The sequence below is a fragment of the Lithobates pipiens genome, unplaced genomic scaffold (assembly GCF_037356315.1).
Source record: "Lithobates pipiens isolate NorthernLeopardFrog02 unplaced genomic scaffold, aLitPip1_a1.2 Scaffold_54, whole genome shotgun sequence".
Classification (NCBI taxonomy): Eukaryota; Metazoa; Chordata; class Amphibia; order Anura; family Ranidae; genus Lithobates; species Lithobates pipiens.
This window is the reverse complement of record NW_027507876.1, coordinates 2,821,494-2,849,155: the sequence shown is the minus strand read 5'-3', so window position 1 is coordinate 2,849,155 and position 27,662 is coordinate 2,821,494. Positions and strand designations below refer to the sequence as shown.

At 42.9% G+C, this 27,662-nt stretch overlaps 1 protein-coding gene across 6 annotated transcripts in view; it reads right to left on the bottom strand.

Annotated features, from left to right (window-relative positions):
• CADM3 (cell adhesion molecule 3) overlaps positions 1-27,662 on the bottom strand; it is a 613,828-nt gene that overhangs the window by 402,360 nt on the left and 183,806 nt on the right. For 4 of the 6 annotated variants that reach the window (XM_077467383.1, XM_077467378.1, XM_077467380.1 and 1 more), the window contains exon 2: positions 2,380-2,472. The exons of the other annotated variants lie outside the window; for them this stretch is intronic. In XM_077467383.1, the coding sequence (XP_077323509.1) occupies positions 2,380-2,472 (93 nt within the window). The remainder of the gene's footprint in view (positions 1-2,379; positions 2,473-27,662) is intronic. 6 annotated transcript variants of the gene reach the window in all.

The following is a 27,662-nucleotide window of genomic DNA, read 5'->3' as shown; positions in this document are numbered from 1 at the left end:
ACTTAGAACCCCCAAACAGATATTTTTTTTTAGTAGACACCCTAGAGAATAAAATGGTGGTTGTTGCAATATTTTATGTCACACTGTATTTGCGCAGAGCTCTTTCAAATGCAATTAAAAAAAAAAAAAAATACTTTAATGAATAAAAACTAACCAGCAAATTTAGCCCATTTTTTTTGTATAATGTGAAAGATTTTACGTCGCTAGAATCGTGAGAGAATCGTGATCTCTTTATTCTAAGCAAAAAAATTGTGATTCTCATTTTGGCCAGAATTGTGCAGCTCTAGCGCCCGCATATGAAAACGGTGTTCAAACCACACATGTGAGGTATTATTGCGATCGGTAGAGCGAGAGCAATAATTCTAGCCCTCCTCTGTAACTCAAAACATACAACCTGTAGAATTTTTTAAAATGTCGCCTATGGAGATTTTTTTTTTAAGGGTAAAAGTTTGACACCATTCCACGAGTGGGAGCAATTTTGAAGCGTGACATGTTGGGTATCAATTTACTCGGCGTAACATTATCTTTCACAATGTAAAAATAAATTGGGCTAACTTTACTGTGCGCTTGTAAGACCACTGCGCAAATGCGATGTGACCTAAAGTATTGCAACGCCATTTTATTCTCTAGGGTGTTAGAAACAAAATGTATACTGTTTGGGTTTTTTGGTGCTGAAAACCGATACCGAAAATGAAACCTACACTAAATCTTTTTATGATATTTCTTGGTTTCTAGTTAAAATCATTTATATTTTTTTGTTTGATAAAAAATGACTTAGAACCCCCAAACAGATGTTTTTTTTTAGTAGACATCCAAAGAATAAAATGGTGGTTGTTGCAATATTTTATGTCGCACTGTATTTGCGCAGCGCTCTTTCAAATGCAATTTTTTATTTTTTTTTAATTACTTTAATGAATAAAAACTAACCAGTAAATTTAGCCCATTTTTTTTTTCTTCTGATTATTACATTAAACTGCAGGAATTCCATATCATTAAGCTAAATAAGAATTTGGAAATAAAAACGATCTGTTAAAACTTAATGTGTCTTAAGCCCCATACACACGGTCGGACTTGTACAAACTTTTCCGTGGACTTTTGTACAAAGTGTGTTGTCCACAAGTTTGTATTGCATACACACGGTCGGACTTTTTGACAACAAACACGAACGTAATGACGTCACAACGTACTGACGCCGCTTCAAAAGAGGACGTTCAATGACTCCAGCGCCACCTTTGGTCAACTTCTGTATTGTAGTCTGATCGTTTGCAATGGTTCTGAGCATGCGTGTTTGTACCTTGTACAAAAGTCCGATGCTTTTGCGTACACACGGTAGGACTTTGCTCCATCGGACTTTTGTTGCCAGAAAGTTTGTCCGTTCGCAGAGCCAACAAAAGTCCGATGAAAACAGAAAAAGTTTGTCCGATGGAGCGTACACACAGTCGGATGTTGCTCCAAAACAGCTAATTTGCATGTTTGTTGTCAAAAAGTCCGACCGTGTGTACGGGCCTTAAGGCCCGTACACACGGTCGGACTTTTTGACAACAAACATGCAAATTAGCTGTTTTGGAGCAACATCCGACTGTGTGTACGCTCCATCGGACAAACTTTTTCTGTTTTCATCGGACTTTTGTTGGCTCTGCGAACGGACAAACTTTCTGGCAACAAAAGTCTGATGGAGCAAAGTCCTACCGTGTGTACGCAAAAGCATCGGACTTTTGTACAAGGTACAAACACGCATGCTCAGAACCATTGCAAACGATCAGACTACAATACAGAAGTTGACCAAAGGTGGCGCTGGAGTCATTGAACGTCCTCTTTTGAAGCGGCGTCAGTACGTTGTGACGTCATTACGTTCGTGTTTGTTGTCAAAAAGTCCGACCGTGTGTATGCAATACAAACTTGTGGACAACACACTTTGTACAAAAGTCCACGGAAAAGTTTGTACAAGTCCGACCGTGTGTATGGGGCTTTAAAGCTGTGCATAAAAGGACGCCCTCTCCCTCCTCATGCTTTATTTTTACCTCTTATTTTCACAGCATGGGATAGTAAGAAATAAAGAATTCCTTTTGCCATTTAAATATTTTAGCAAGAACAACATTAAATGTGTTATTTACTAAAAAGATGTAAAATTCCAATTCAGCATAAAGGTTTGATGGCAATAGCAAGGGTGCAGCCAGCTCTCATACATAAGCAATAAAACAAGGGTGCAATCCGAGAAAGAGAAACAAATTGAATAAAAACTGGTAGGGTTGGGGCGGTAGGCAATGCTCAGAACACTGGCAGTGGGATTGTGTAATATCTCCTGGTGTATATAAAAAATTAAGTTCTAGGTATACAACTAAATGAATAGTTGAAATACATATATGGGAATTGTCTCACCTGTTAAAGTATTTGTATTTCTGTTCAGTCTGTTTAGTCTTGGGTGTTCATTGCCAGACAGCATAGCAAAGTCAGTGACATCCCTTTTCTCCACTGTAATTAAACAATACAGCTTGGTAAACAGCTTTACCCCAAGATCGGACAACGAAGGAGCATAAGCACAATGCTGAGGTCATTTCATATGCCCTCTCCTCCTGTCAACAAGCTTCCAGTGCTAGACTGGCAGCACCATACAGTGCAGCAAATCCTGACTGGATATGGCAATGCAAAGAATTACAGAAAACTACAATACAGGGTAAGGTGTGGTTAACAAATAATATGGCATGTAATAAATAATTGCAATCATTTTTTAATGAACATAAAACCCGGTTAAATAGGGTCAATATATAATCTTTATCCTATAACTTATAACTTTGAGTTATTGATCCATAAAGCGTATATCTCCATTTTTGCAGTCAAATTTGAGAAAACGCCACTATATGTTTGTGAATCTAATGACACGTACACACGACCAGACTTTTTGAAAGCAAAGGTCCGACGGAACGAGTCTGTCTGACAATTCGATCGTGTGTGGGCTCCATCGGACCTTTGCTTGGCAAAAATCTGGCGGACTTTAGAAATAGAACATGTTTTAAATTTTCCCACCGGAACTCCGCCGGACCGAGAAATACGTTCGTGTGTATGCTAGTCCGACGGACAAAAACCGACGCTAGGGCAGCTGTTGGCTACTGGCTATGAACTTCCTTATTCTAGTCCGGTCGTACGTCATCACGTTCAAATCCGTCGGACTTTGGTGTGATTGTGTGTGGCCAAGTCCATTAATTCGGAAAGACCGTCGGACCTAGTCCCTCAAAAAGTCCAGTCGTGTGTACGTGGCATTAGTCAACTTTAAGGTCTCCACTTCAGTGTCTATGTTCTCCATTCGGGGTATTAAGGTGCAGGTCAGGCTAGGAGACTGTCCTGGAACATGAAAAAGACAGAAGGCGCATAGGTCTAGCGTGTTATCCCCAAATAAAGGCTTCATCAATATACAAAGATAGGTAATATAGTCACAAAAAAAAAAAAGGCTTGAATAAAGTCATATCTTAATATTTCTCCACTTGGGTCCATAAAAATGTCTACATTACATGGGACTGTCCCTGTAGAGCAGGAGTAGGGAACCTCAGCTCTCCAGCTGTTTTGAAACTACAAGTCCAATGAGACATTGCAAGACCCTAACAATCACGAGCATGATTCCTAGAGGCAGAGGCATGGTGGGATTTGTTGTTTCAAAACAGCTGGAGAGCCGCGGTTCCCTGCCCCTGCTGTAGAGGTATAGGCTAAAGCGTTTCAATAAATTCCTCTTATGTTTGTGAACCTAAGGTGACTTCAGCATCTATCTTCCCTATTTGGAGTATTACACTTAGGGTGCAGGTCAGGCTAGGACTCCGCCCTCACTTCATGTAATCCACAGAACAAGGAGAGAAAAATAAAAATTCAGCCCCCACACACCATACAAGTCTGGCATATAATGGGTAATAACAGCCCTAGACTAACTTCATCTAGGCCACACACCTGACATGTTTCGCCCCACCCACAGGACTTAGTCATGGAGGTCCCGTGGGTGGGGTGAAACATGTTGGGGGCGTGGCCTGGATGGAGTTAGGCTGGGGCTGTTATTACCTATTACATGCCAGACTTGTATGGTGTGCAGGGGCTGGGATTTTTTTCTCTCCTTGTTCTGTTGGCCACTATATGTTTGTTATATGTTTCCATTTACACAGCATGTCTGCCTTTTTAAAAAATATTTCTGACCTTTTAAGCCTAGTACACATGGGCCAAATGTTGGGCGCCATCTCCTGGATCAATGAAAACCGGTCGACATTCAGCCCATGTGTATAGCAACCAGTCTGAAAGAAGCCCAATCAGCAGAGTGTTCTGGCGGGGGGCTGCCCCGTGTCAGAACACAAAAGAACAGGAAGGGAGATCACTGCACTAACATCGAATCGTTAGTACAGTGGTTTCCGATCAGAGCTGTCAGGTTTCTATGTGTACCTGACTTTAGAGATTTCTCAGGAGGAGGTGTCATGAGGCTTTTTGAACAATGTTAGAGTGAGCTAGTCCCAAGTCTGTCCTCATGAACATACAATGCAGGAAGCCCAGCTTCTACATTTGTAAGGTTTTTCCAGCTCTTTTAAACACAGAGCAGAGTCTAAAAATGTACTTTCTATATAAATGGCATTAGGACTGACTCAGGAAAACTGGAGCAAAAGAGGAGATGCTGCTTGTATCAACCACCAAGGACTCATCTGTAAAATGAAACAAGATCCCTAATCAAAACTCAAGTAATGAGGAACAGATGACCATAATAACCTATTAGGTTTCAAATCATGCTATGGAAAAATAAAATAATTCAACTCTTGATTCAGTTTTCCTTCCAATTTTCATGCGAGCCCTTTGTTAAAAGCAAAGCTAAAAAAAGACTAGGCAGTCACCAAAATAAGTTCTTTCTGTATTAAAACATGTTTTGTGTGATTAAAGAGCCACCTGAACCCAGCTACATACAAGGTCATGTATTTGTGTATCTAAATCAAAGTTAAAGGGAAGTTCAGAATTCATAAAAAAAAAACATTCATACTCACCTAGGTGGATGCCGCATCTGTCCCCTGCAACTACCCTAAGAACTGAGCGATCAAAGACTACTGATCGCTCAGTTCTTGGTCTTCGGTGAGCAGAGAGTCGGTGACTGCTTTGCCCCTCTAGCGCTGGGCTGGGGACGGGGCAGGAACAGCTGGCTCAGGTTCTCAGTAGCACCCTGGAGGGTGAACCAGCTGCAGGTCCAGGCATCTGGGTGGATCCTGACATTAAAGTAGGGATCTCTCCAGAGTCTAGACCGGCTGAGTGATGTCAGCTGACAGTGGCCCTATGTCAGATGAATACGGGCCACGGGAGTTCAGAACAAAGGGCACTCCTTTGAATCCCAGGAAAAGTAGGGCCAACAGAGTTTGGCCTTGCTTCTCCTTTAAGCCCCACCATCCAAAACCCTCTAATAATTGAAAATCAAACCAGGCCATTTTTAAAAGGCTACTAAAGGTTCCCCCAGTCCTTACAAACAATGTGCATAATTCACAGTCTGTGATAGCATTGTTCCTAAATAATATACAAATTCAGTAAAGGTCGATTCTCTCTCCAGCCCCAATAAATAGGAAGTTTCCTCAAAAATGCATAATTTACTTCTGTAGTCAAGTTTGGTTTTTCCATATCCATCATTATTTTTAACCATAGAGGTCTGTAGTCATCGTTACCCCAGAGATATGCTTTTAGATTCCTTAGTTACTAATTTATATACAGCATTGGTCTCCAAACTGTGGCCTGGGGGCCGGACGCAGCCCTTTGCTTGGCATTATCCAACCCTTGATATGAGACACTATTATGCCAACGGACATCAACAATAGGGAGGCGTTTCTCTCATTGACACAAACAATAGGGCATTATTTCTCCCCCTAGCACCAAATCTGGCAATGTTCACTCCAACTGATGCCAGGAAAATTTCCACTCTTGCTGGTAACAGTCCGGCCCCCTAAATTCTGAAGGACAATAAACTCTCTCTTTGTTTAGAAAGTTTGGAGACCCCTGATCTAAACTCTACTTCTGCCAGTAAACTGTTCAATGTGAGACTTTTTATTGACGTTGAGGGTCTTCCAGGATACTGATAAATGTTGAGAGCCAGACTTTAAGGATAAGTTAAAGTATTTGCAGTCACCGCAAGGTGTCCACCACCTGGGTGCGTCATTGGCATGTAGCTTCCCCACCACTCAAACCCTACTCTTGCTTAAACAGCTATGCAGGCCAGGACTCGGCTTAATCAACTCAACCAAGCATTTAAGGAGTTGGTTTTATTAGCGAAAAGTCTTGTGTATGAATTTTGTTTAGTGCAAACAGCATGCTTGTTAGAGCAGTCCTATAAAGGATGGGAGGAGATAGCAAGCCATCAAGAAAAAGGCAGTAAATTGCAAAATGCCTTCAGGGTTCTGGTGATTGCACACATTGCATACACTGGGTGGACAGACGGTTTTTAACCCTTGAGCACCACATCCTACTGATTTGCAGGCTGTCAGAAGTGTAGCATTGTGTGTTTACATAGGTGGCTGATGGCAGAAGATTGAACTGACAAGAGGACAATCAGTCAGACAGTTCATGGCATCCATCACATCTGCAGCTTCCTCCTATCACATGGCCGCTGGGCTGTGAAATGATGGAGGAACATCTCAGCAGAGGAAGCACTGGAGCAGATACTCCAGATCTATTTGCTGCCACACAACAAGGGAGTGACTTTACTGGAAAGGATGACAGCAGGACATATGGTGTCCTACTTTATCTCAGGTGGTACATCACCTCTATATTGTTATTTTTTGATGAATTCTGAGTATCTTTTGTGACATCCAGGGTGAAAAGGTGGAGGATTTGTGGAAAACCATTGGTAAGGAAAACTTAAGTGGATCTCCATCCAAAAGTGGTTAGGAGAAGGGTTAGATCTTCTATCAGGTTTTAGGCATCACTGCTGTCTATGTCCTGGTTGGGTTATCAGAGAGATTTTGTTGGCCAATGAGAAACTTTCACTGAACGGGAAAGGAGCTGCACACTAGATTAAAGTGATTGTAAAGTCTCATTTATTTATTTAAAAAAATAACAAAAGATGTTATACTTACCTCCTCTGTGCAGTTGATTTTGCACATGGCAGCCTGGATCCTCCTCTTCTCTGGTTCCTCTTCCCTGCTCCTGGCCCCTCCCTCCTGTCGAATGCCCCCACAGCAAGCAGCTTGCTACAGGGGGCACCCGAGCCGAGTCACAGCTCTGTGTGTCCATTCAGACACAGAGCCCTGCCCACACTCTCCCCTGATTGGCTTACTGACTTTGATTGACAGCCGCAGGAGCCAATGCAGGAGACAGCCGCAGGAGCCGCAGCAGGTGCCACTGCTGTGTTTCAGACAATCGGGAGTCCAGGGCAAGAAACTTGTGGCTAAGACACTTGTGGACATTGCTGGACAGGGTTGGGGCTCAGGTTAGTATTAGGGGGTGCTGGGGAGGCTGCCACACAGGTTTCTTTTATCTTAATGCACAGAATGCATTAAGAGAAAAAAAATTCTGCCTTTGGAACTCTTTTAAAGGAGTTCTAAAGTCTCATGGTTTTTCACCTTGATACATTTTATGCATTAAAGTGAAACACCTTCTGTGCCCCCCTTTTTCTTACCTGAACCTGATCGTTCAAGCTACAAGCCAAAGCCCAGCAGCTCCAGCCGGTGTCTCGGGTCCTCATTGGATAAACTGATGTCAATCAAATCCAGTGACACGGGGGTGGGGCCTTTAATGCTGTGTGTGTCAATGGACGCAGCAGTGGGACGTAGGAGCGTGCCCAGAAGAAGAGGATCGGGCTGCTCTGTGCAAAACTCTTGCACAGAGCAGGTAAGTATAACAGGTTTGTTTTTGTTTTTTTAATATTGAACCTTTACAATCACTTTAAGATAAGGTTTTCCTTGACTGCCTATCCAAGTGATACCAAGGACATTGGTTCAACGTACAAATCCCTAAGGGCATTTTTCATATATTCCTACAAAGTGCACACTGTGACAGTGGCAGTGTTACTAGAATCTACAGAAAATACACGATCATTCCAACACCATTCAAACCAAAGTTCTGCCTGGAGTTCCACTTAAAATGGTTCTAAATCTTGCACTATAAACAAAAACAGTGACAATTTTGAAAAAAAAAAAAAAAGCTATTTTTTTTTTTTTACTTTTTGCTATAATAAACATCCCCCAAAAATATATATAAAAAACATTTTTTTCCCTCAGTTTAGGCCGATACGTATTCTTCTACATATTTTTGGTATAAAATTAAAATTGCAATAAGCGTACATTGATTGGTTTGCGCAAAATTTATAGCGTCTACAAAATAGGGCATTTTAATGGCATTTTTATTATTCATTTTTTTTAATAGTAATGGCGGTGATCTGCAATTTTTATTGTGACTGCGACATTGCGGCAGACAAATCTGACAATTTTGACCAATTTTTGGGACCATTGGCATTAATACAGGGATCGATGCTATAAAATTGCGGTAAAAATGTCACTGGCAGTGAAGGGGTTAACCACTAGGAGGCAGTGTAGGGGTTAAGTGTATCCTAGGGGCATGTTTATAACTGTATGGGGGCATGGCTGTGTGTGACATCACACTGATCGCTGCTCCTGATGACAGGGAGCAGATGATCAGTGTGCTGTCACTAGGCAGAACGGGGAGATGCTGTTTACATCGGCATCTCCTTGTTCTTGAGCTCCGTGACACGATTGCGGGTATCCCCTGCGGCGATCTAGTTCGTGGGACCCACAAGCGCGGTCACGGAGCTCTCGGCAGGCGCGCACACATGAAGGAAGAGGGATCTCACCGCTCCAGGAGCACACATGCAGGCTGTAAGCTGTCTCTTCGGCTGGGAAGCCACAGGTGCTGGCTATTACCACTAGCAACAGACGAAAAACAAGCTCTAGACTGCCGCACTCTTCAGAAAACCACTTTCTTTTATTGGAAAACCACATCACAGCTCAACAAACACAGCGAAAAAGGAAAAATTGCTGACGTTTCGCACTAGCTGTAGTGCTTAATCAGCTATGATTAAGCACTACAGCTAGTGCGATACGTCAGCAATTTTTCCTTGTTCGCTGTGTTTGTTGACCTGTGATGTGGTTTTCCAATAAAAGAAAGTGGTTTTCTGAAGAGTGTGGCAGTCCAGAGCTTGTTTTTGGTCAGGCGCGCACGCCTTTGCGGGAAATTCAAAGTAACGTACGGGTACGTTACTTTGCCCAGCTGTGCCATTCTGCTGACGTATTTATACAGGAGCCGGTCGGGAACTGGTTAATGCAATTTTTTATTTAAAAAAAAGGGTGGCCCACGCTTTAAATTGAATAATATATACATTAAAAACAATGTAAAGGTTGACCTAAAGCTATTAGTTGCTCTATAAATGCCATGTTAGCAGTGGTATTAGAGGGAAGACTGAGGACTAAGGTAGACAGAACAGTCAAAGGGCCGCGGGAGACAGAGAAACCCAGACAACAAACACTTCCATCCATCACCATTTCCTACCGCACTACATTCACTTAGATTTTATTCTCAGCAGTAGATATCCCAAGTTATATCACCACACACACATATCCCTTTGAAGTTCTAATCGTTATTTAAAGTAAACCCGTTGTCTGCACTGACATGCTAAAATAACACATACACTGCACAGCGGTCACCTGCAGCTATGTGCGCCCGCTCTCACCACGCCGTCTGTACCGCTATGCAAATAGGAGTTTTCATAAAGATGGTTTTTACATAGGAATTTTTATTTTATTTTCTGAGGGATCACAGCAAATTTGGAGGTAGAGAAGCTCTGCGAGTAGAAATAGGTACCTTACACCTTGTTCCTACTGTACAATGTATGCCTACGTTCCATCTTCAGAAAAGCGGCATCATTGAGCCCAGTGTGCCAATTTTTTTTTTTCAGTGTGCCGATTTTATAACAAAAAAAGTTCAATTTCACACTCTCTATAAAAAAAATCCTTTTCGTAATTAAGTAAATGCTGTAAAGTACTTGAGTAGTGAGAAATTAACACCCTGCACTCTCACAACCCCAGATCAGCCCCAATGCATGCACCGCCACACCTCTGATCACCGTCCCCTCTGCACATCTGCCCCACCACTGCTCATCAACCCCGGCACTGTACTACCCTGTACATCTGGCCCACCACTGTACCCCTGCTAATCTGCCCCACCAATGTACCTCCTGCTCATCTTCCCCACCAATGTACCCCCTTTCTCATCTGCCCCACCCCTGTAACCCCCATGCAAATCTGCCCCACCATTGTAACCCCCCTACTCATCTGCCCCACCAATGTTCCCCCTTTCTCATCTGCCCCACCCTTTCTCAGCTGTACCTCCCTACACATCTGCTCCACCGCAGTACTCCCATGCTCTTCTGTCTCACCGCTGAACTTCACATCTGCCCTAACACTGAACTTATCTACTCATCTGCCCCACAACTGTACCTCCTGTACATCTGTCCCACCTCTCTTCCCCCTGCTCATGTGTTCCCCCGATGTACCTCCTTTATCCTCTACACATCTGCCCCACCTCTGTACCCCGCTGCCCCTCTGCCCCACCATTTTAACCACCTGCTCATCTCTACCATCAATGTACATCTCCTCTGCCCCGCCACTGTACCCCCTGTACATCTGCCCCACCTCTGTACTCCCTGCTCATCTGTCCCACCAATGCACCTCCTTTCAGATCTGCCCCACCGGTGTAACCCCCCCCCGCTCTTCTGTCCCACAGCTGAACCCCTTTCTCATCTGTCCCAACACTGTACCTCCTGCACATCTGCTCCACCACTGTACCCCCTTACTCTTCTGTCCCCCCACTGTACCCCCCTGCTCTTCTGTCCCACCACTGTACCCCCTTGCTCTTCTGCCCCACCACTGTACCCCCTTGCTCTTCTGTCCCACCACTGTACCTCCCTGCTCTTCTGTCCCACCACTGTACCCCCCTGCTCTTCTGTCCCACCACTGTACCCCCCTGCTCTTCTGACCCACCACTGTACCCCCTGCTCTTCTGTCCCACCACTGTACCCCCCTGCTCTTCTGTCCCACCACTGTACCCCCTTGCTCTTCTGTCCCACCACTGAACCCCCCTTGCTCTTCCATCCCACCACTGAACCCTCCTTGCTCTTCTGTCCCCCCACGGTATCCCCGTGCTCTTCTGTCCCACCTCTGTACCCCCTTGTTCTTCTGCCCCACCACTGTACCCCCTTGCTCTTCTGTCCCATCACTGTACCCCGCTGCTCTTCTTTCCCACCACTGTACCCCCCTGCTATTCTGTCTCACCTCTGTACCCCATTGCTCTTCTGTCCCACCACTGTACCTCCTTGCTCTTCTGTCCCCCCACTGTACCCCTCTGCTCTTCTGTCCCCCCACTGTACCCCCTGCTCTTCTGTCCCACCACTGTACCCCCTTGCTCTTCTGTCCCATCACTGTACCCCCCTGCTCTTCTGTCCCACCACTGTACCCCCTGCTCTTCTGTCCCACCACTGTACGCCCTGCTTGTCTGTCCCACCTCTGTACCCCCTTGCTTTTCTGTCCCACCTCTGTACTCCCTTGCTCTTCTGTCCCACCACTGTATCCCCCTGCTCATTTTCCCCACCGCTGTACCCTCTTCTCATCTACGATATGTGTGATATGCAGAGTGGTGAAGCAGAGATGAGACACATCTACCTGTCCTGGCACACTCATCCTGCTGATCCACCTCTCGCATCCAGCCCATGTGCTGATATGTCTGATGTATGTGATGTATGATGTCACATATAAGCATATGGAATGGATGAGCCCAGGTCAGGGGCATTTTCTGAAAGCAGAGGGTCTGTGTGTAGGGAAGTTGGGTGCGATTTTCATTGCGCTGAATACTGACTGTGGCTTAAAGGAACACAGAGTGTCGGGGTTTAGTAGTAAGGGACATAGAGTGCCGGGGTTTAGTAGTAAGGGACACAAAGGTTCAGGAATAATTTCAACAAAGTTCCCAGAAGCTCAACACTAATTCCACAAACTCTCATCTCACCTGATTGGGGTTTTCTCAATCAGTGAAATCCCTTCTTTCTGAGATTGGTAGTGGCAACCAAGTGAGTCATCGCAGCGTTTGTTTATTAGCACAGCCAAGATAGTGGGTGAAATAGACTTCTACATATCTGCTATTTGACCAAGTTCTAGTTGACACTTTTCCAATTTGCAGCAAAGTTGCGTGGCAAGTCTCTAGCAAGAGAAAAGTTGCACTGATGAGTCTACAGCAAGAGCTCTGCAAGTCTACAGCATGAAAATTCAGCCACAGTGCCCCCTGTGGTGAGATGACTATTGCACAACATAACAGAACCAGAACTTGCAGCAGACTTGCAGAATGTTTGCAAAGAAAGTTGATCAGAAGTCACACAATGTGGACTTGCAGCAATCGTGCAACAAACTTGTGAAGCCTGGCAAGTTTTGCAATAGTTTAGCAAGTCATTTTCAAACTTAGAGCACAATTGCTTACTATCTGGGGTCCTAACCACTGCAGACCAAGAACATCCCACAAGAGCTGCAGTTTTGGAGTTGCTGTGACCCAGTCGTCTAGCCATTGCAATTTGGTCTTTGTCAAGGTTGTTCAAATCCTTATGCTTGCCCATCAACTTCAGGGACAACATGTTCACTTGCTGCCTAATATATCCCACCCAGTTTCAGATGCCTGAGATGATCTGTGTTATTCACTTTATCTGTTAGTGGCCATAATGTTATGGGTGGTGGGTGTATAGCAAGGTTTTATTAAACTGCTGTTGGCTGAAATGGGGGGAACAAACTGAATAAAGCAGGAACAGAAAGGAGAGGCATGATGGCAAGGAAAATTGCAATGGGTTGTCACAGAAACTCTTCCCTTTCAAAAATCTTCACCAATGGTGTGATAATGTAAGCTGATTAGGGCACACTGCGGAGAGGATAAATGGGAGCTAAGGCTTCCCGTTCATGGGCAACCATGCACATCCATGTAACTGGCAAAAAGAAGTTATGCTCCGGTGCTACGGCCAAGATGAGAGGTGCAAGAACCGAAAATGGGAGCCAACAGCAGATGCTTTACTAATGAGCCTTTCTGTTCTCAGTGGCAGTGAACATAACGGGCCACAGCTGGACTCTCTGGACAACAATCAGGGAGGAACAATGGGACAGACAGCTCCCCTTATGGGACGTAAAACAGTAGCACAGCTATTTATCCCCAATGTCCTCTTAATGCCCCAGATATAGTACTGTGTTAACCACTTCAGCCCCGGAAGGATCTGCCCCCTTTATGACCAGGCCATTTTTTGCGATACAACACTGCTTTGCTTTAATGTGATACAAAACAAAATTGACGTCCTTCTTTACCCACAAACAGAGCTTTATTTTGGTGGTATTTGATCACCTCTGCGTTTTTTATTTTTTGAGCTATAAACAAAAAAAAAGTGTCAATTTAGGGGAAAATGTTTTTTTTTTTTTTTTTTTACTTTCTGCTATAATGAAAAATATTCTCGAGTATAAGCCAAGTTTTTAAGCAAATTTTTTAGGCTGAAACCCCCCCTCGGCTTATACTCCAGTGAGGGTCTCAAGTGAGGGCCCAGCCTCATTGTGCCCATCTGCAGCCTCATTGTGCCCATTTGCAGCCTCCCTGTGCCCATCTGCAGCTGTACCTTTGATAACTAAAACAACAGGTGTCCCCCACTGTGTCATGCAGTCTGTTCAGCGGCCGTCAATTGTAGCAAAGCCCCACCTCCTCCTCGTCCATGATAGACGGAACACTGATTCAGTTTACCAGCATAGTATCAGTGTTCTGTCTATCATGGAAGAGGAGGTGTGGCTTAGTTAGAGAGAAACCCGCTGTTTTAGTTATCAAAGGTACAGCTGCAGATGGGCACAAAGAGGCTGCAGATGGGCACAGTGAGGATGCAGATGGGCACAGTGAGGATGCAAATGGGCACAGTGAGGATGCAAATGGGCACAGTGAGGCTGCAGGTGGGCACTGATGATACAGATGGACACAGTGAGGCTGCAGATGGGCAGTGTGAGACTGCAGATGGGCACTGATAATACAGGTGTGCACAGTGAGGCTGCAGATGGGCACAGCAAGGCTGCAAATGGGCACAGCAAGGCTGCAAATAGGCACAGTGATGATGCAGATGAGCACAATGAAGCTGCATATGGGCAGTGTGAGGCTGCAGATGGTCACTGATGATACATGTGGGCACAGTGAGGCTGCAGATGGGCAGTGTGAGGCTGCAGATGGGCACTGATGATACAGATGGGCACAGTAAGGCTGCAGATGGGCATTGTTTACCCAGTAGCTGCTGCATTTCCCACCCTAGACTCATGTGAGCTAGCCAGTTCCCAGCATCTTGTTGTCAGAACAATTCTCAAGCTTACCACAAAAATGCAATACAATACAATATATATTAGTCAATTTTGTCATTCTGAGTCAAAACTGTGACAAAAAAATTAAAATTTCTTAAAAAAACTCACCATCAGGGGCGGCCCATCTATTAAGAGTGCACGGGCACCGCTTCCCCTATCCGTCGCCGCCACCCCCATTATACATGCATCAGGCCCCTTTCAGGATGCCAGGCACATGAATTCCAATGCGGGGTCTGTGTTTTTTTTAGAGTATCGATTAGAGCCAGTGGCTGGAGGGGGGAGTGGGCTTGGGGCGCTGAGAATGCGCTTGGAGCTCACCCAGGTGTGTGAGAATAGGGAATGAATATTCCTTATTCTCACACTGAATCACCTCTCCGCCAATCAGGAAGCATGGGTCTGAGACCCGTTTACCCTTTGGCCGAAAGGAGAAGCGTTCTGTTTGGCTGCCAGAGAGGAGGGAGGAGATGGAAGCCGCCAAGCAGGGGAAGGAGAAGCTGTTCCTGAAGCTCACGGAGGAGAGGCAGGGAACCCACATGTTATGGCCCGCCATGGATGGGGTAAGTGCACCAACCAACCGACCAGAGGGGGGGGTTTGGGCGCACTGTTTGCTGCCCTGCCCCCAAAAAAATTACCATCAGCCTCTCACTTACCTTGGACCATCTACTTTCCAAAAAAGGGTAATGGGGGGGGGGGGTATTTGTACTGTTCTAGCATTTTTAGGGTGTCAAGAAATGAGATAGGCCATCAGTACATCAGGACGGAATAACCGCTTCAGCCCTGGAAGATTTTACCCCCTTCCTGACCAGAGCACTTTTTGCGATTCGGCACTGCATCGCTTTAACTGACAATTAGGTGCAACGTTGCACGCCTGCGCAAACAAAATTTATGTCCTTTTTTCCCACAAATAGAGCTTTCTTTTGGTGGTATTTGATCACCTTTGCAATTTTTCTTTTTTTTTATACTATAAACAAAAGAAGAGCGACAATTATGAAAAAAAAAGCAATATTTTTTACTTTTTTCTATAATAAATATCCCCCAAAAATATATATAAAAAACTATTTTTTCCCTCAGTTTAGGCCGATATGTATATTCTCGTAAAAAATCGCAATAAGCGTATATTGATTGGTTTGCGCAAAAGTTATAGCATCTGCAAAATAGGGGATAGTTTTATGGCATTTTTATTATTAATTTGTTTTTTAATAGTAATGGTGGCGATCTGCGATTTTTATCGCGACTGCGACATTATGGCGGACACATCGGACACTTCTGACACTATTTTGGGACCATTGTCATTTATACAGTGATCAGTAATCACGGATTACTGTGTAAATGACACTGGCAGGAAAGGGGTTAAACACTAGGGGGCGATCAATGCGTTAAAGTGGATGTAATCCCAATGTCATCCTTTCTAAACTACTGCCATAGTGGTTATCTAGAAGGATATAAATGCCTCCTGCATGTATCTTTATCTGTCAAATGTCTCCCCTCTGTCTGCTATGAGACCCGAAAAACTGCATATTCTGTGGGCGGGTATGTTGTCTGGAGCTCGGTGGGTGGATTTGTGATGTCAGTAGACTCCCCACCCACCTCTACACTCCCCTTGTCAATATGCATTTTCTCCTGTGTATTTCTTACACTGAACTTCTGCTATGATCTCTAACATCCAGTGAAAAGACAGGAAAGTCACCACATGACTTCAGCATGCCAAATCATGCTGAGGTGGGCAACATCCAATTCTGGCAGAGCAGCAGAAGAAAGGAGTGAGAGGGAATTAAAAAATAATGCATGTTTCTTAGGCTAGTGCACGAGAGATGTAAATCACCTGTCACTCACAGCAAGGGGTAGGTTTTGACAACATTTTTCTCTTATTGTTCAGTGAGATAAATCTTGACAAACAAAGAGGATTGCTCAGAGCTGGAATAACTTTGTGTGGCAAGACGGGGCTCAAATGATAGGAAATCTTATACTCTACATTATGACATTAAACATTTTTGGGGGTTTACATCCACTTTAAGTGTGTCCTAGGGAGTGATTCTAACTGTGGGGGGGTGATGGGCTTCAACTTACATGACAGCGACTACTGCTTCCGATGACAGGGAGCAGTGATCTCTGTCATGTGACAAGGCAGAACAGGGAAATGCCTTGTTTTTGCATATCCCCGTTCTGCAGCTCCGTAACACGATCGGCACGTGCCCGCTACCCCGCCAATTAAAGGGGACCATTTGCCCACCGCTTCCATTGTGCCGACGTATATCAGCGTGCAGTGGTCGGCAAGTGGTTAATTATCAAATATATATATACCAGCCTTTCTCAACCTTTTCAACATAGAGGGACACTTGAAATAGTTCTCTGGTCTCAGGGGAGCCCCTGCTAAAAATTTGAAATCTACAACTCATGATACATTAGTGTGATGGTCAGTGGGAAGAATGGTCCTTACACTTGTGGTCATTGGGAAGAATTACCTCCTTACAGATAGCTAAAAAGATCAATGGTGTCATTGGGAACTTATCTGAGAGGCAGAAATTGCCCAATGCTGAAGGAACCCCTAGCAACCTCTGGAGGAACCCTGGTTGAGAATCACTGATATTTACCATAGTTTGTAGACTTTATAGCTTTAAAACAGACTATATTATATACGCGGATTTAGGTTCTTTGTAGCAGAATACATCTTGGGGTTTTTTTTCAAACATGTCAGCATTTTTTAGTTTATCTACTTAAGGACCGCCTCATGTAAATATACGTCCTTTTTTTGAAGAGGGATATCTTGGTAACGGCAGCAGCTGCTGCCACAACCGAGGTATCCCTCTTTACAGGAGGTGGTCCTGTGTACGATAACGGTGGTCTCAGCAGCGGGTTCGCCGTGAGATCACCGTTATCGGCGGCGGGAGAGGTGCCACTCCCCCTCCCGCCGCTCTCCCGTGCCCTCCGCCGCTTACCGGAGCCGTCGGTAGCGGCGGAGGCGATCGGATCCTATCGATGGCCGGGTATGGAGACGAGTGAGGCTAAGATGGGCCCCACTCGTCTCTATACCATAGGAGGGCGGAAGTGACGTCAAAACGTCACTTCTGCCCATACCTCTTAAAGGTATATTTTTTTCAATGTAATTTTTTAAAATGACTTTTTTATTTTATTTTTTTTAATTGCATTTAAGTCCAAATATAAGATCTGAGGACTTTTTGACCCCAGATCTCATATTCAAGAGGACCCGTCATGCTTTTTTTCTATTACAAGGGATGTTTGCATTCCTTGTAATAGGAATAAAAGTGATCCATTAATTTTTTTATTTTTTTTTAAAGTGTAAAAATAAATAAAATCAAGTAAAATAAATAAGAAAATAAAATAAAATTTAAAGCCCCCCCCCCCGTCCTGACGATCTCGCGCACAGAAGCGAACGCATACGTGAGTAGCGCCCGCATATGAAAACGGCAGGAAAACCACACATGTGAGGTATCACCGCGATCGGTAGAGCGAGAGCAATAATTCTAGCTCTAGACCTCCTCTGTAAAGCAAAACATACAACTTGTAGAATTTTTTAAATGTCGCTTATGGAGATTTTTGAGGGTAAAAGTTTGACACCATTCCACGAGCGGGCGCAATTTTGAAGCGTGACATGTTGGGTATCAATTTACTTGGTGTAACATTATCTTTTTACAATATAAAAAAAAAATTAGGCTAATTTTACTGTTGTCTTATTTTTTTATTCAAAAAAGTGTTTTTTTTTTCCAAAAAAAGTGCGCTTGTAAGATCGCTGCGCAAATACGGTGTGAAAAAAAGTATTGCAATGACCGACCATTTTATTCTCTAGGGAGTTAGAAAAAATAAAATAAAATATAATGTAGAAAAGTAATTTTCTAGCAAAAAAAACTGTTTTAAACATGTAAACACCAAATCTGAAAAAGAGGCCTGGTCCTTAAGTGGTTATACAGCAACAAAAAAAAAACTGTGGTGATTAAATAACTCCAAAAGAAAGCTCTATTTGGGTGAAAAAAAATATATAGATTTTATTTGGGTAAAGTGTTACATGACCAATATATTACCAGTTAAATAGTGCTGAAAAGCGAAAAAATGCCCTGGCCATGAAGGAGGTAAAGTTCCGGAAGTCAAGTGGTTAACATGTTAAATGAAATATTTATACCACAATTGCCCCAGCTTTAGAAAACCTTACACAACCCCCATCGCATTCGCCGTCTTCTAGTACCTTGCTGACGTTGCTCTCGTTCTAGTTGCTCTCCTGCTATGAATAATTCCTTTTCCTTTTTCGAGTTATTAATACGACTTGCCCAAATGCAGCGACTCCCCAGGGCGGAAAGAGTGCAGAGCGAGAAAGTCTTTCCTTTGTATTTTTCATTCAGCAGATGATAATCTTAGAATGGGTCCCTTCAGGCCCTCTGTTGTGTCAGTTTGTGGACAACAGTTGCCTATTGATGATTTAGCAAAACTCAATCACGCTTGCCCCGAAAGACTTTTGTTTTTCAAGCTAAATATATCTAAGCAGTTTGGAATCAGAACAGAGTTGAAGGGAGCGGAATTTTCAGGGCAACAGGGACGTGATCAGCATGTTCTGCGCTCCCAAAGCTGTAAATATTAGAAGCTTAAAGCTTCATGATGCAACGGAGAGAGACTCCCAATTTCATCTATAGGGACTTCTCAAGGGAACCACTACCGTGTGTCTTCGCCTGAGTAATCAAGGATATCTGACAGGAATTTTCCAGTTTTCAGTAGGCCCTCCTGGGAGGTTTCAGGTCTTCCACCTAGGCCGGAAATCAGCTTTCACTGGATTAAAATATTACCACTGAAAGAAGAGTTCACGTTTAGGCTGCATTCACACCTGAGCGTAGCGTTTTCAAGCATTTTTTGCAGCGTTTTTACTGCAATTTTGTGCAGGGAAAAAGGTCACCAATGTTAAAAGAAGAAAAACGCCCAAATCTGCTCAATTCGAGCGACAAAAAAGGGTCCGGAACTTGTTTGAGCTTCAGGCGACATGGAGTGGAGATGTGAACCATCTCCATTGAGAATAATAGAATTTTTCCCCTCTAGCGTTTTGTAGCTTCAGGCTTCAAGCTACAAAATGCTCAGGTGTGAATGGGGTCTTAACGAGCAATGGTTGAAGATAATGTTTACTAGTAGTAGGAAAAACTCTCCCTCTAAAGTGGACCTTTCTGCGCTAACTTCCTTTTATCTTTTTCCACCCCTCTCCATCTTATACAATCATACATTTTTGACTTAATAGTCCCCTAAAACAACTTGCGTTGTTTAAAGTGATAAAATATTAAAAGCATAGTTAAAAAAATAATAAGAAACATTTTATATTTACCTGCTCTATGTAATGGTTTTGGACAGAGCAGCCCGGATCCTCTTCTTTTCAGGTTGTCTGCCAGGCGCTCCTGGATTCTCCCTCTTGGCCAGTGACCCCCCACTAACAATCTGGTGCTAGCTCGCTCCTGAGCCCCGTTCTATGCGTCCATAACACACAGAGCCGTGGCTCAGCCCCACCCCCTCACGCTCTCCTCATTGGGTCACTGACTGTGATTAACAGCAGTGTAAGCCATTGGCTCCAGCTGCTGTGTCTCAGCCAATGGAGAAAGAGAGACCCGGGAAAGCCAAGGCCCTTGTGGACATCACTGGACCGAAAAGGGGCTCAGGTGAGAATTGGGAGGGGGGGGCAGCACACAAAAGGTTTTTTTTACCTTCATGTAAAGAAAGCATGAAGGTAAGAAACCTTCAGCCTTTACAACCACTTAAAGTGGTTATAAACCCTAAAAATGAAATTTGACCTAGGCACATATCTTCAGTGTTTACTTATCTCTCTACAAAGCTCTAAGTACCGTTGCTTTCTGCTGTTCCATTCCTCTGTTATCAGCAGAGTTGCTTCTGACAAGTTTTCCGACATATGAGATAACAGTAGCTGGAAATTTGTGTCAGGGAGGGGGCTTAGAGGTAGATAAGCAGAGAGCTTGTCTATTCAGACTACAGCTCTACATGTTCCTTCATTCCTCTGCCTATGTGGTCCCTTTCCTCCAATCAACTCTCACACAGTATAAGCCCAGACTCCATACCCACTGCTGAATGAGGAAAAGATATTTCTAACACAAGCTGCACTTTCCAAAGAGTGTAGAAAGGAAAAAGGCAGCAGATATACATGTGAAACCTATGTAGGAAGATTTGTTTCATCTCTGTGTATTATGTCAGGCTGTTTACTTCACTGGGTATAGGAGAGGGTTTAAAACCACTTTAAATTGACATTACTGAACCGTTCGTTTATCATAGGTGAGGGTGATATACTGATCAATCACTTGCAGCCAACTGGAACATCCACGTCACATATTCTAAGAGGCTGTAGTTCACTGAAAGCCAATATATATATATATGGATTTTTTTGGGCCTGTATAAATGACACCTGCATCTATCATCTATGCAGGCAAAGGATTCAGTAGAGTACAAGCTTTCTCAACCTTTTGCACATGGAGGAACCCTTTAAATAACGTTTAGGTCTCAGGGAACATCTGCTAACAATGGCTTTAATTTACAGCTTTTGGTATGTTAGCATGATGGTCAGTGAGAAGATTGCTCCCTATGCTTGCAGTCAGTGAAAGCCTAGAAATTTGTTTAAGGAACCCCTAGCAGCCTCTGGAAGAAATATAGGGGTTCTACAGAACCCTGGTGGAGAAAAGCTGGTATAACAAGATGTAGTGGTAAGGGAAGCAGCAGAGAACACCTAGCAAAAAAAAAAAAGACTCTAGATGACTGGAAGACGTCACTGGACCCCGTGGACTAGCAAACATGTCTTTTTTAATATCATAAAGGGAAATATTTGGAGCAGTGGTTTTTAAAAAAACAAGTAGAATATCCTCTTTAAAGGTAAAACAACTATCAACCCGAGTTCAAAGAATTAAATCTGAAAGATCTCTGCACTTAAAGTGGAGCTCCAAATGGGAAGCGCCACTTGTCTGCATTCTTCCCCCCTCCGCTGCCACATTTGGCACCTTTTGTTGGGGAGGGGGATCGTGTACCTGGTTCTGACAGGTACCCTCTCCCACTTCTGGCATAGTTTGCCACAGCAAAGTGAGATGGAAGTTTGCCCCCCCCCTTCCTTCCCCCTTTTTATTGGATCCCCTCTTTAAGTTCCCAGATTTGTGCACATATTGCAACCATTATTGGCATGTCCACCTATTGGATTTTTAATGTATTATACATTTTAGAAAAAAACAAAAAAGTGGAAACACTTAAAAAGGTAGATGAGAGCACCTAGCACCCTTAGTTACGTAATAATTAATAAGAAGGTCTGGGTAACCCATTTCAGCAGGCTGTGAAAGTTTGTGTGCAGAACATACAAATACATCCAGCACCTGACCCTAAACGCCACTGATGGGAACAGCATGGGTTCTAGTGATACTGTATTATAGCTCAATAAATAGAAAAAGCTAGCACATTAGGTTTTATCATTCCCCTGCCCATCAGCGGGGAGGGACCAGAGATCTCCCCCTCACTCAGCTCATCTTCTCTCCTTACTTTCCACCCCCCCTCTACTCTTCGTTTTCCACTTTTCTTCCTATTCGTATCTTTATTCTATACCCTCTTCCTTCCTTTCCATCCCCGTCTATCCCTCCTTACCCCTCCTCCTTCCCCACCCCCTCCCCTCCCTCCCTCCTCCCCTCAGCCTTCTTCCTACCCTCTTAACCACCCCCCCCCCTCTCATCCCCTGACCCCCAACGATTACTTCAATATGACTTTAATTTTGCATCCATATGACTTTCTCTCCCTATGATCTGTATTTCCAGCTGTTACACAAGCCATCCCTCATGCAATGGTAACCAATATCTCAGAAACTGATTAGATTTCCACTTTCGCAACAAGCGTTTAATATAGTGTAATCGGCCTCCCTTTTGATAAGACTTGAGATCAGCAATTGGTTTCTCACAAAGAATTTGCCCCCATTCGGGGTTTTGGTTATCTATTTGTATTATGTTTATTAGACATGTATTGTTATTCGGAACTGTGTATCCTGTGGATGTTACATGTCAATTATTATCTGTTTTTTTTTTTTTTTTTTTTTTTTCTTTCCTGTTCACATTCTGTTTAAAACAATAAAGTATTTGAAATAAAAAAAAAAAAAAAAAAAAAAAAAAAAAAAAAAGAAAAAGCTAGCACCCCATAATTATCCTTGGTTGTGTTTTGAGGACACAACAAAACAAGTGACACAGATAAATTGACAAATCTATGTTCCTCCACCAAGGAGAACATGGTTTTGGTAGAATTAATATGTCACCTGTTTTGTTAAGTCCTCAGTAAACAACTGGGGCTCACGGTGGGGTGTTGGCTTTTTCTTTTTTATAACTGCTCACTTAGTAATGGAGGAGGAGGAACTGACTTGAATGAATGGAGCAGTATCTGGATGAGTCTTATATTAAAGTAGAAGTAAACTCCCCTATCGTTTTCAGCCAAGGAAGCTGCCATCTTTGCCTCTGTTTAATCTTCAACTGCTATGGTGCTGCACATGTGATTCGTTATGACACCAGCCATTGGATGGTTTGATAGTTTGGCTGAGAGCACAGCCAATGTGCAGTAAGCATTCCCAGCATGACTTTTTTTTTTTAACTGTTTAAATCGATGGGTTTACTTCCACTTTAAATTTGGTAAAGTTCCTTGCAATGTCTAGATGACCCAAAGAGGATTACTTCAATGAGTTCTACAACAAGCTTACTTCAGCAGTCATGAAAGGGGACCTGTACTCAATGCAGAGGCTTCCAGTGCTGACCTTCTCTTGAAAAAGCTTTTTGCCTGCCTGTATCAGGCAACAATACTATCTTAGTTACTGACCTGAATAACCATGCAGATCAGAAATGTCAGGGTTAGTCCATAACTGCATCACTATTCCAAGTCAAGATCTTGTAGGTGAAATCCAGGGAACAAAAAAGATCCCAAATCTAAAGAGAAGAAACTTCTGCGCTGTCCTGGAGTGTTATCCCATGAGATTGGGGATACTCAACATTCCCCAGAAATGTCACCGGAAGGATAGGGATGCCACCCAAAGTAGTGCGAACATAAATATACAGTATACAATTACCTTTTTTCTTCAATTGAAATTTTGTATATCCACCATAAAGGGTTGGTACACCTAATGTAAAGTTTGGACCATTCTTTCTTTTGCAAGATCCACTTTAAGAGGAAGCGCTAACCCCATTCCCTGATGTCCAGTACAGATGAACACATGAGAGAGTGTTTACAAACCTGAATCTGCTTCATATCTTTATAATAGAATTATCAAAATATGAAGTAGACAGCAAAACTGTATAAAGGTCACAAGAAAAATAACTTTCAGCTAAACCCTACAATAATGTGAAAAACTGCTTTCCATTTTCATTTTTCAGTTTTTAAAAATGTTTTCAAAGCATTCTAGCACACTTAAAATATATAGATATTTATTCTTTCAATACATATACCCCCAATTGCTATTATTTACAAAGACGTAGGCAGCATACCAGCCCTCCTGCACTCCCGGGAGTCACAACAGTTACTTAAGCTGCAATGGTTACAGATATGTCCTTGGTACAAATAATTTTCACCAATTCATGTCTGCCCACGGTAGACTTATATCATAAAAAAAACACTAATTTATTTAGCAAAGAAAAGAGCTGAATGAATGATGCTTTTGTATGCGTAATTCCAAATGTGCACCTGAGGTTCTGAATAATTTAATTGAAATTTCTGCAGTGCTTTTATCCCTGGTAACTCAAAGCATCTAGAAGGTGAAGCAGCCAACTTGGACAGACGTGTTTGAGCCAATTACCAAGTAGCCCACCAGCATTTATTTTGGAGTGTGAGAAGAAGCCCACACAAGCACAGGGGGAACATCCAAACTCCATACAGATAGTGTCCTGGTTGGGATTTGAACGAGGGCCCTAGGCTGAAGTGCTAACCACTAAACCACTCAGATGCACAAGGATTCTTTTTAGGGGTCTGTTAGGAGGTGTGAGAATGCTATCCTCAAACTTTGTTAATTTTTTAGGGGTAAAGAAATGAGACTTTGTTTTAGGGTTTGTTGCGCTGAGCAAGGGGCAGCAGGAGCCAGGTGTTTGCTGGACTATAGGGTCTACCGGGAAGGCGAGGGGGAATAGAAAATATACTTAATGCATGAATATATAGTTGACAAGAGTACTGTATGAACCAAATGCTCTGCTACCAGACAGGGTAGGCCTGCCAATAGAAATATTGGGATCCAAAATTATAGTTTTTACATATGTAATCGCAAATTTAGACCACTTTATTTTTCTCTTTGTTTGAAAGCAAGTTGCAATGATTATTTCAAATGCTTACAAAGTCACCCATGAAAACAGTATTGTTGTTAAAGTGTGAGAACATGAAAAAGCAAAGTTTTGGTTTGCCATCTGTGTCCCATTGGGGAGAATTATTTTTGGATCATGTCTTGTGTATACAATAAGAGTAGAGTTGTCTAAAGCGAGAGAAATCTACTCTTAAGGCCCATGCACACGATACGAAAATCGAATGGAAAAATTTGTACGATGAGCTGTCTGTTGATTTTCGGATTGTTAGTATGGTGTTTTCGACAGCCGATTTTGCTTTTTCGTATGACAAAAGATGTGAACTCATTGTCCAATTTTCGTTTCATTAGTAGGGTTTTCGAATGAACAAAAAATCATAAGAGCAAGACTACGAATGCTCAAAAAGAAAGCATACAAAACTAGTCAACACATTACATCACTTCTGACATTGTATTCTGTTGTACAAAAATTTTTGTATTATGAGTAACCTCTTCACTTTCGACATGAGACTAGCAAGCCAAAAAAAACTGACGTATGGTTGTCCGAAAATCTAAGCATGTGTACGAGGCTTTAGTTGTCACAGGAACAGATATTCTCATTGGAATATTTCCCTTCTATTGGTATACTGATGACAACTCAATTTTGGATTTCCCATCAACAGGACACACTGAAAGACACAGAAGGGGTCAAGAAACAAAGATGGAAATTTAAAACCTTACAAGAATTCCAACCTTTCACCACCAAAAAAAGCTTTTGTCTTTAGATACACTGTAAAGTCATGGTTCAGCTTTTGGGGGAAAAAGAAAATAATAAATCCACCCACATGAAGAAATTAGAAAATGTGAATGCATTGTTTGCACTGGAGCCTACAGAGCACTGCAACTGCTATTAGTGCAAAAGCTGTTGCAGATTCTTCCAAGATTCCTCTGTACAAAGGAAGGCACCTACCTTAATGGGACTTGGCTAATTTGGACTAGATGACCACGCTGAACTGATGGACACGGTTACTGATAGTCATTAGGTGGTTCTAAGGGTAAGTGGTGGAGTTGATCTCCCTTTGGATGTTTGGGCTGCTACCTTACTGATACAATGGAGCTCTCCCTTCAGTAGAAACAATGCTTGAATGAGAAGGAAGGAGCACAAGGTGTCTGAAATAATGCAACTCTTGGTGGAAAAATACAAAAGTTTATTTCGATTTTGAGAATGTACAGATCAAGCAAACGTGTTTTGGCGGAATTGCCTCCTCCTCCATCGTTACTGTTGGTATGTGCTAACAGAGATGGATGGACTCTGTGGTAGTCCCAGAATGTTTTGTGTTGGCAAATGTGGAGCTTCTTTCTTGCAGACGCTAAGGGAGATGGGAAATTTGGCGCCAGAGATTTCACATTTTGAAAGGCCAAATTTCCAAATTCCCCCTCTCCCTTTGCCTCTACATTTCAAGAGCCAGCATTTGCTATCGCAAAAAGTTCTGGGACTGCCACAGAGTCCATCCATCTCCGTTAGCACGTACTTACAGCCATGAAGGGAGGGGGGACTGCCTCAAAATGCATTAGCTCTATCTGTACGTTCTCACACTTTCAATAAATATTTGCATTCTTCTACAAAGAGTTTCATTATTTTGGACTTTGGGTGCTCCTTCATTCTCATTCAAGCATTAATGGGACTGGAGGAAGTAATCAATTGACTACAAGTGTGGGGATGTCACAGCACTTGTACTGTATTGAGATCTATGAGTCCATCTGCCACGGTGGTAGATAGAACTTGTTGTCTTCCATTCTCATACCCCTGTGAATGGATGACTTCAACACAGCCATGCCCAATTTATTAGAATGCGGCAGGGGGAAAAAGAAAACGCTGCAATTCAGGTAAGTGGAGGGAGGCAGTTTGACAGTAGGGTGGTTGAGGAACCTGACCTAAATATGGGTGTGACATGGTCACTAAGGTTGACCTGGCCTTTAAGAACCATTGAACAAAAAAGACAGCTAAAACAGAAGCTAGACAGCAAAGATGTTGGTCATGTGATCACGGTGACACCAGCCACAGTTAAAATTATTTAAAAAAAATATAGAAACAGTAGCCACTAGCGGGCCACATGTACCCAATTCATTTTCAATACTAATTAAAAAATGGACTGTTTGTCATGTAACTAAATATGTAAATATAGGTGAAGCAACAAATGGTAAACTTGTCACATTTTTGGAAAGATCTATCAATATAGAATAGAATAGAATAGAATAGAATAGAATAGTGGCAACACAGTGGTGTAGTGGTGTAGTGGTTAGCACTCTCACCTAGCAGTAAGAAGGGTCGCTGGTTCGAATCCCAACCGCGACACTACCTGCCTGGAGTTTGCATGTTCTCCCTGTGCCTGCGTGGGTTTCCTCCGGGTAAACTGGTTTCCTCCCACAGTCCAAAGACATGCAGGTAGGTTAATTGGCTTCTGTCCGAAATTGGCCCTAGTATATGAATGGGGACCTTGGATTGTGGGCTCCTTGAGGGTAGGGACTGATGTGAGTGTGCAATGTACAGGGACAATTGTAGACACTCACTCAGGTTGAACTGGATGGACTGGTGTCTTTATTCAACCTTACTATGAAACTATGAATATATGGTTAAACATGACCACAAGTACCAGGGGAAAAAAATTCAAAACCGTAACCACAGGTGAAAGTCTCATAATAAAGCATAAAAAATATCCAGCTGAATAGGGATCATTCGCAGATGCTCTTCCGTGAACAAACTGATAAATATTCAGAGGTTCTAGCAAATAGAGAATATGCGTGCAAACTGCATGAAATCTTCTGGATCAGAAGGGGTAACTGTATCAAATAAAGTAAAACTTTCTAAAATACCAATAACCCAAATAAACCAAAAAGTGCCTAGGGCTATTTATGGGTAAGCTCTAACCTCTAAGCTGGATCCTTCACAACTAATGCTTGTGCACAAACACTGGAGGGAGTGTTGACAAAGTGTTGAGTAGAAAAAAATATGCTGGATATACATCAGAAATACATTGCTTAAAGTACAATTC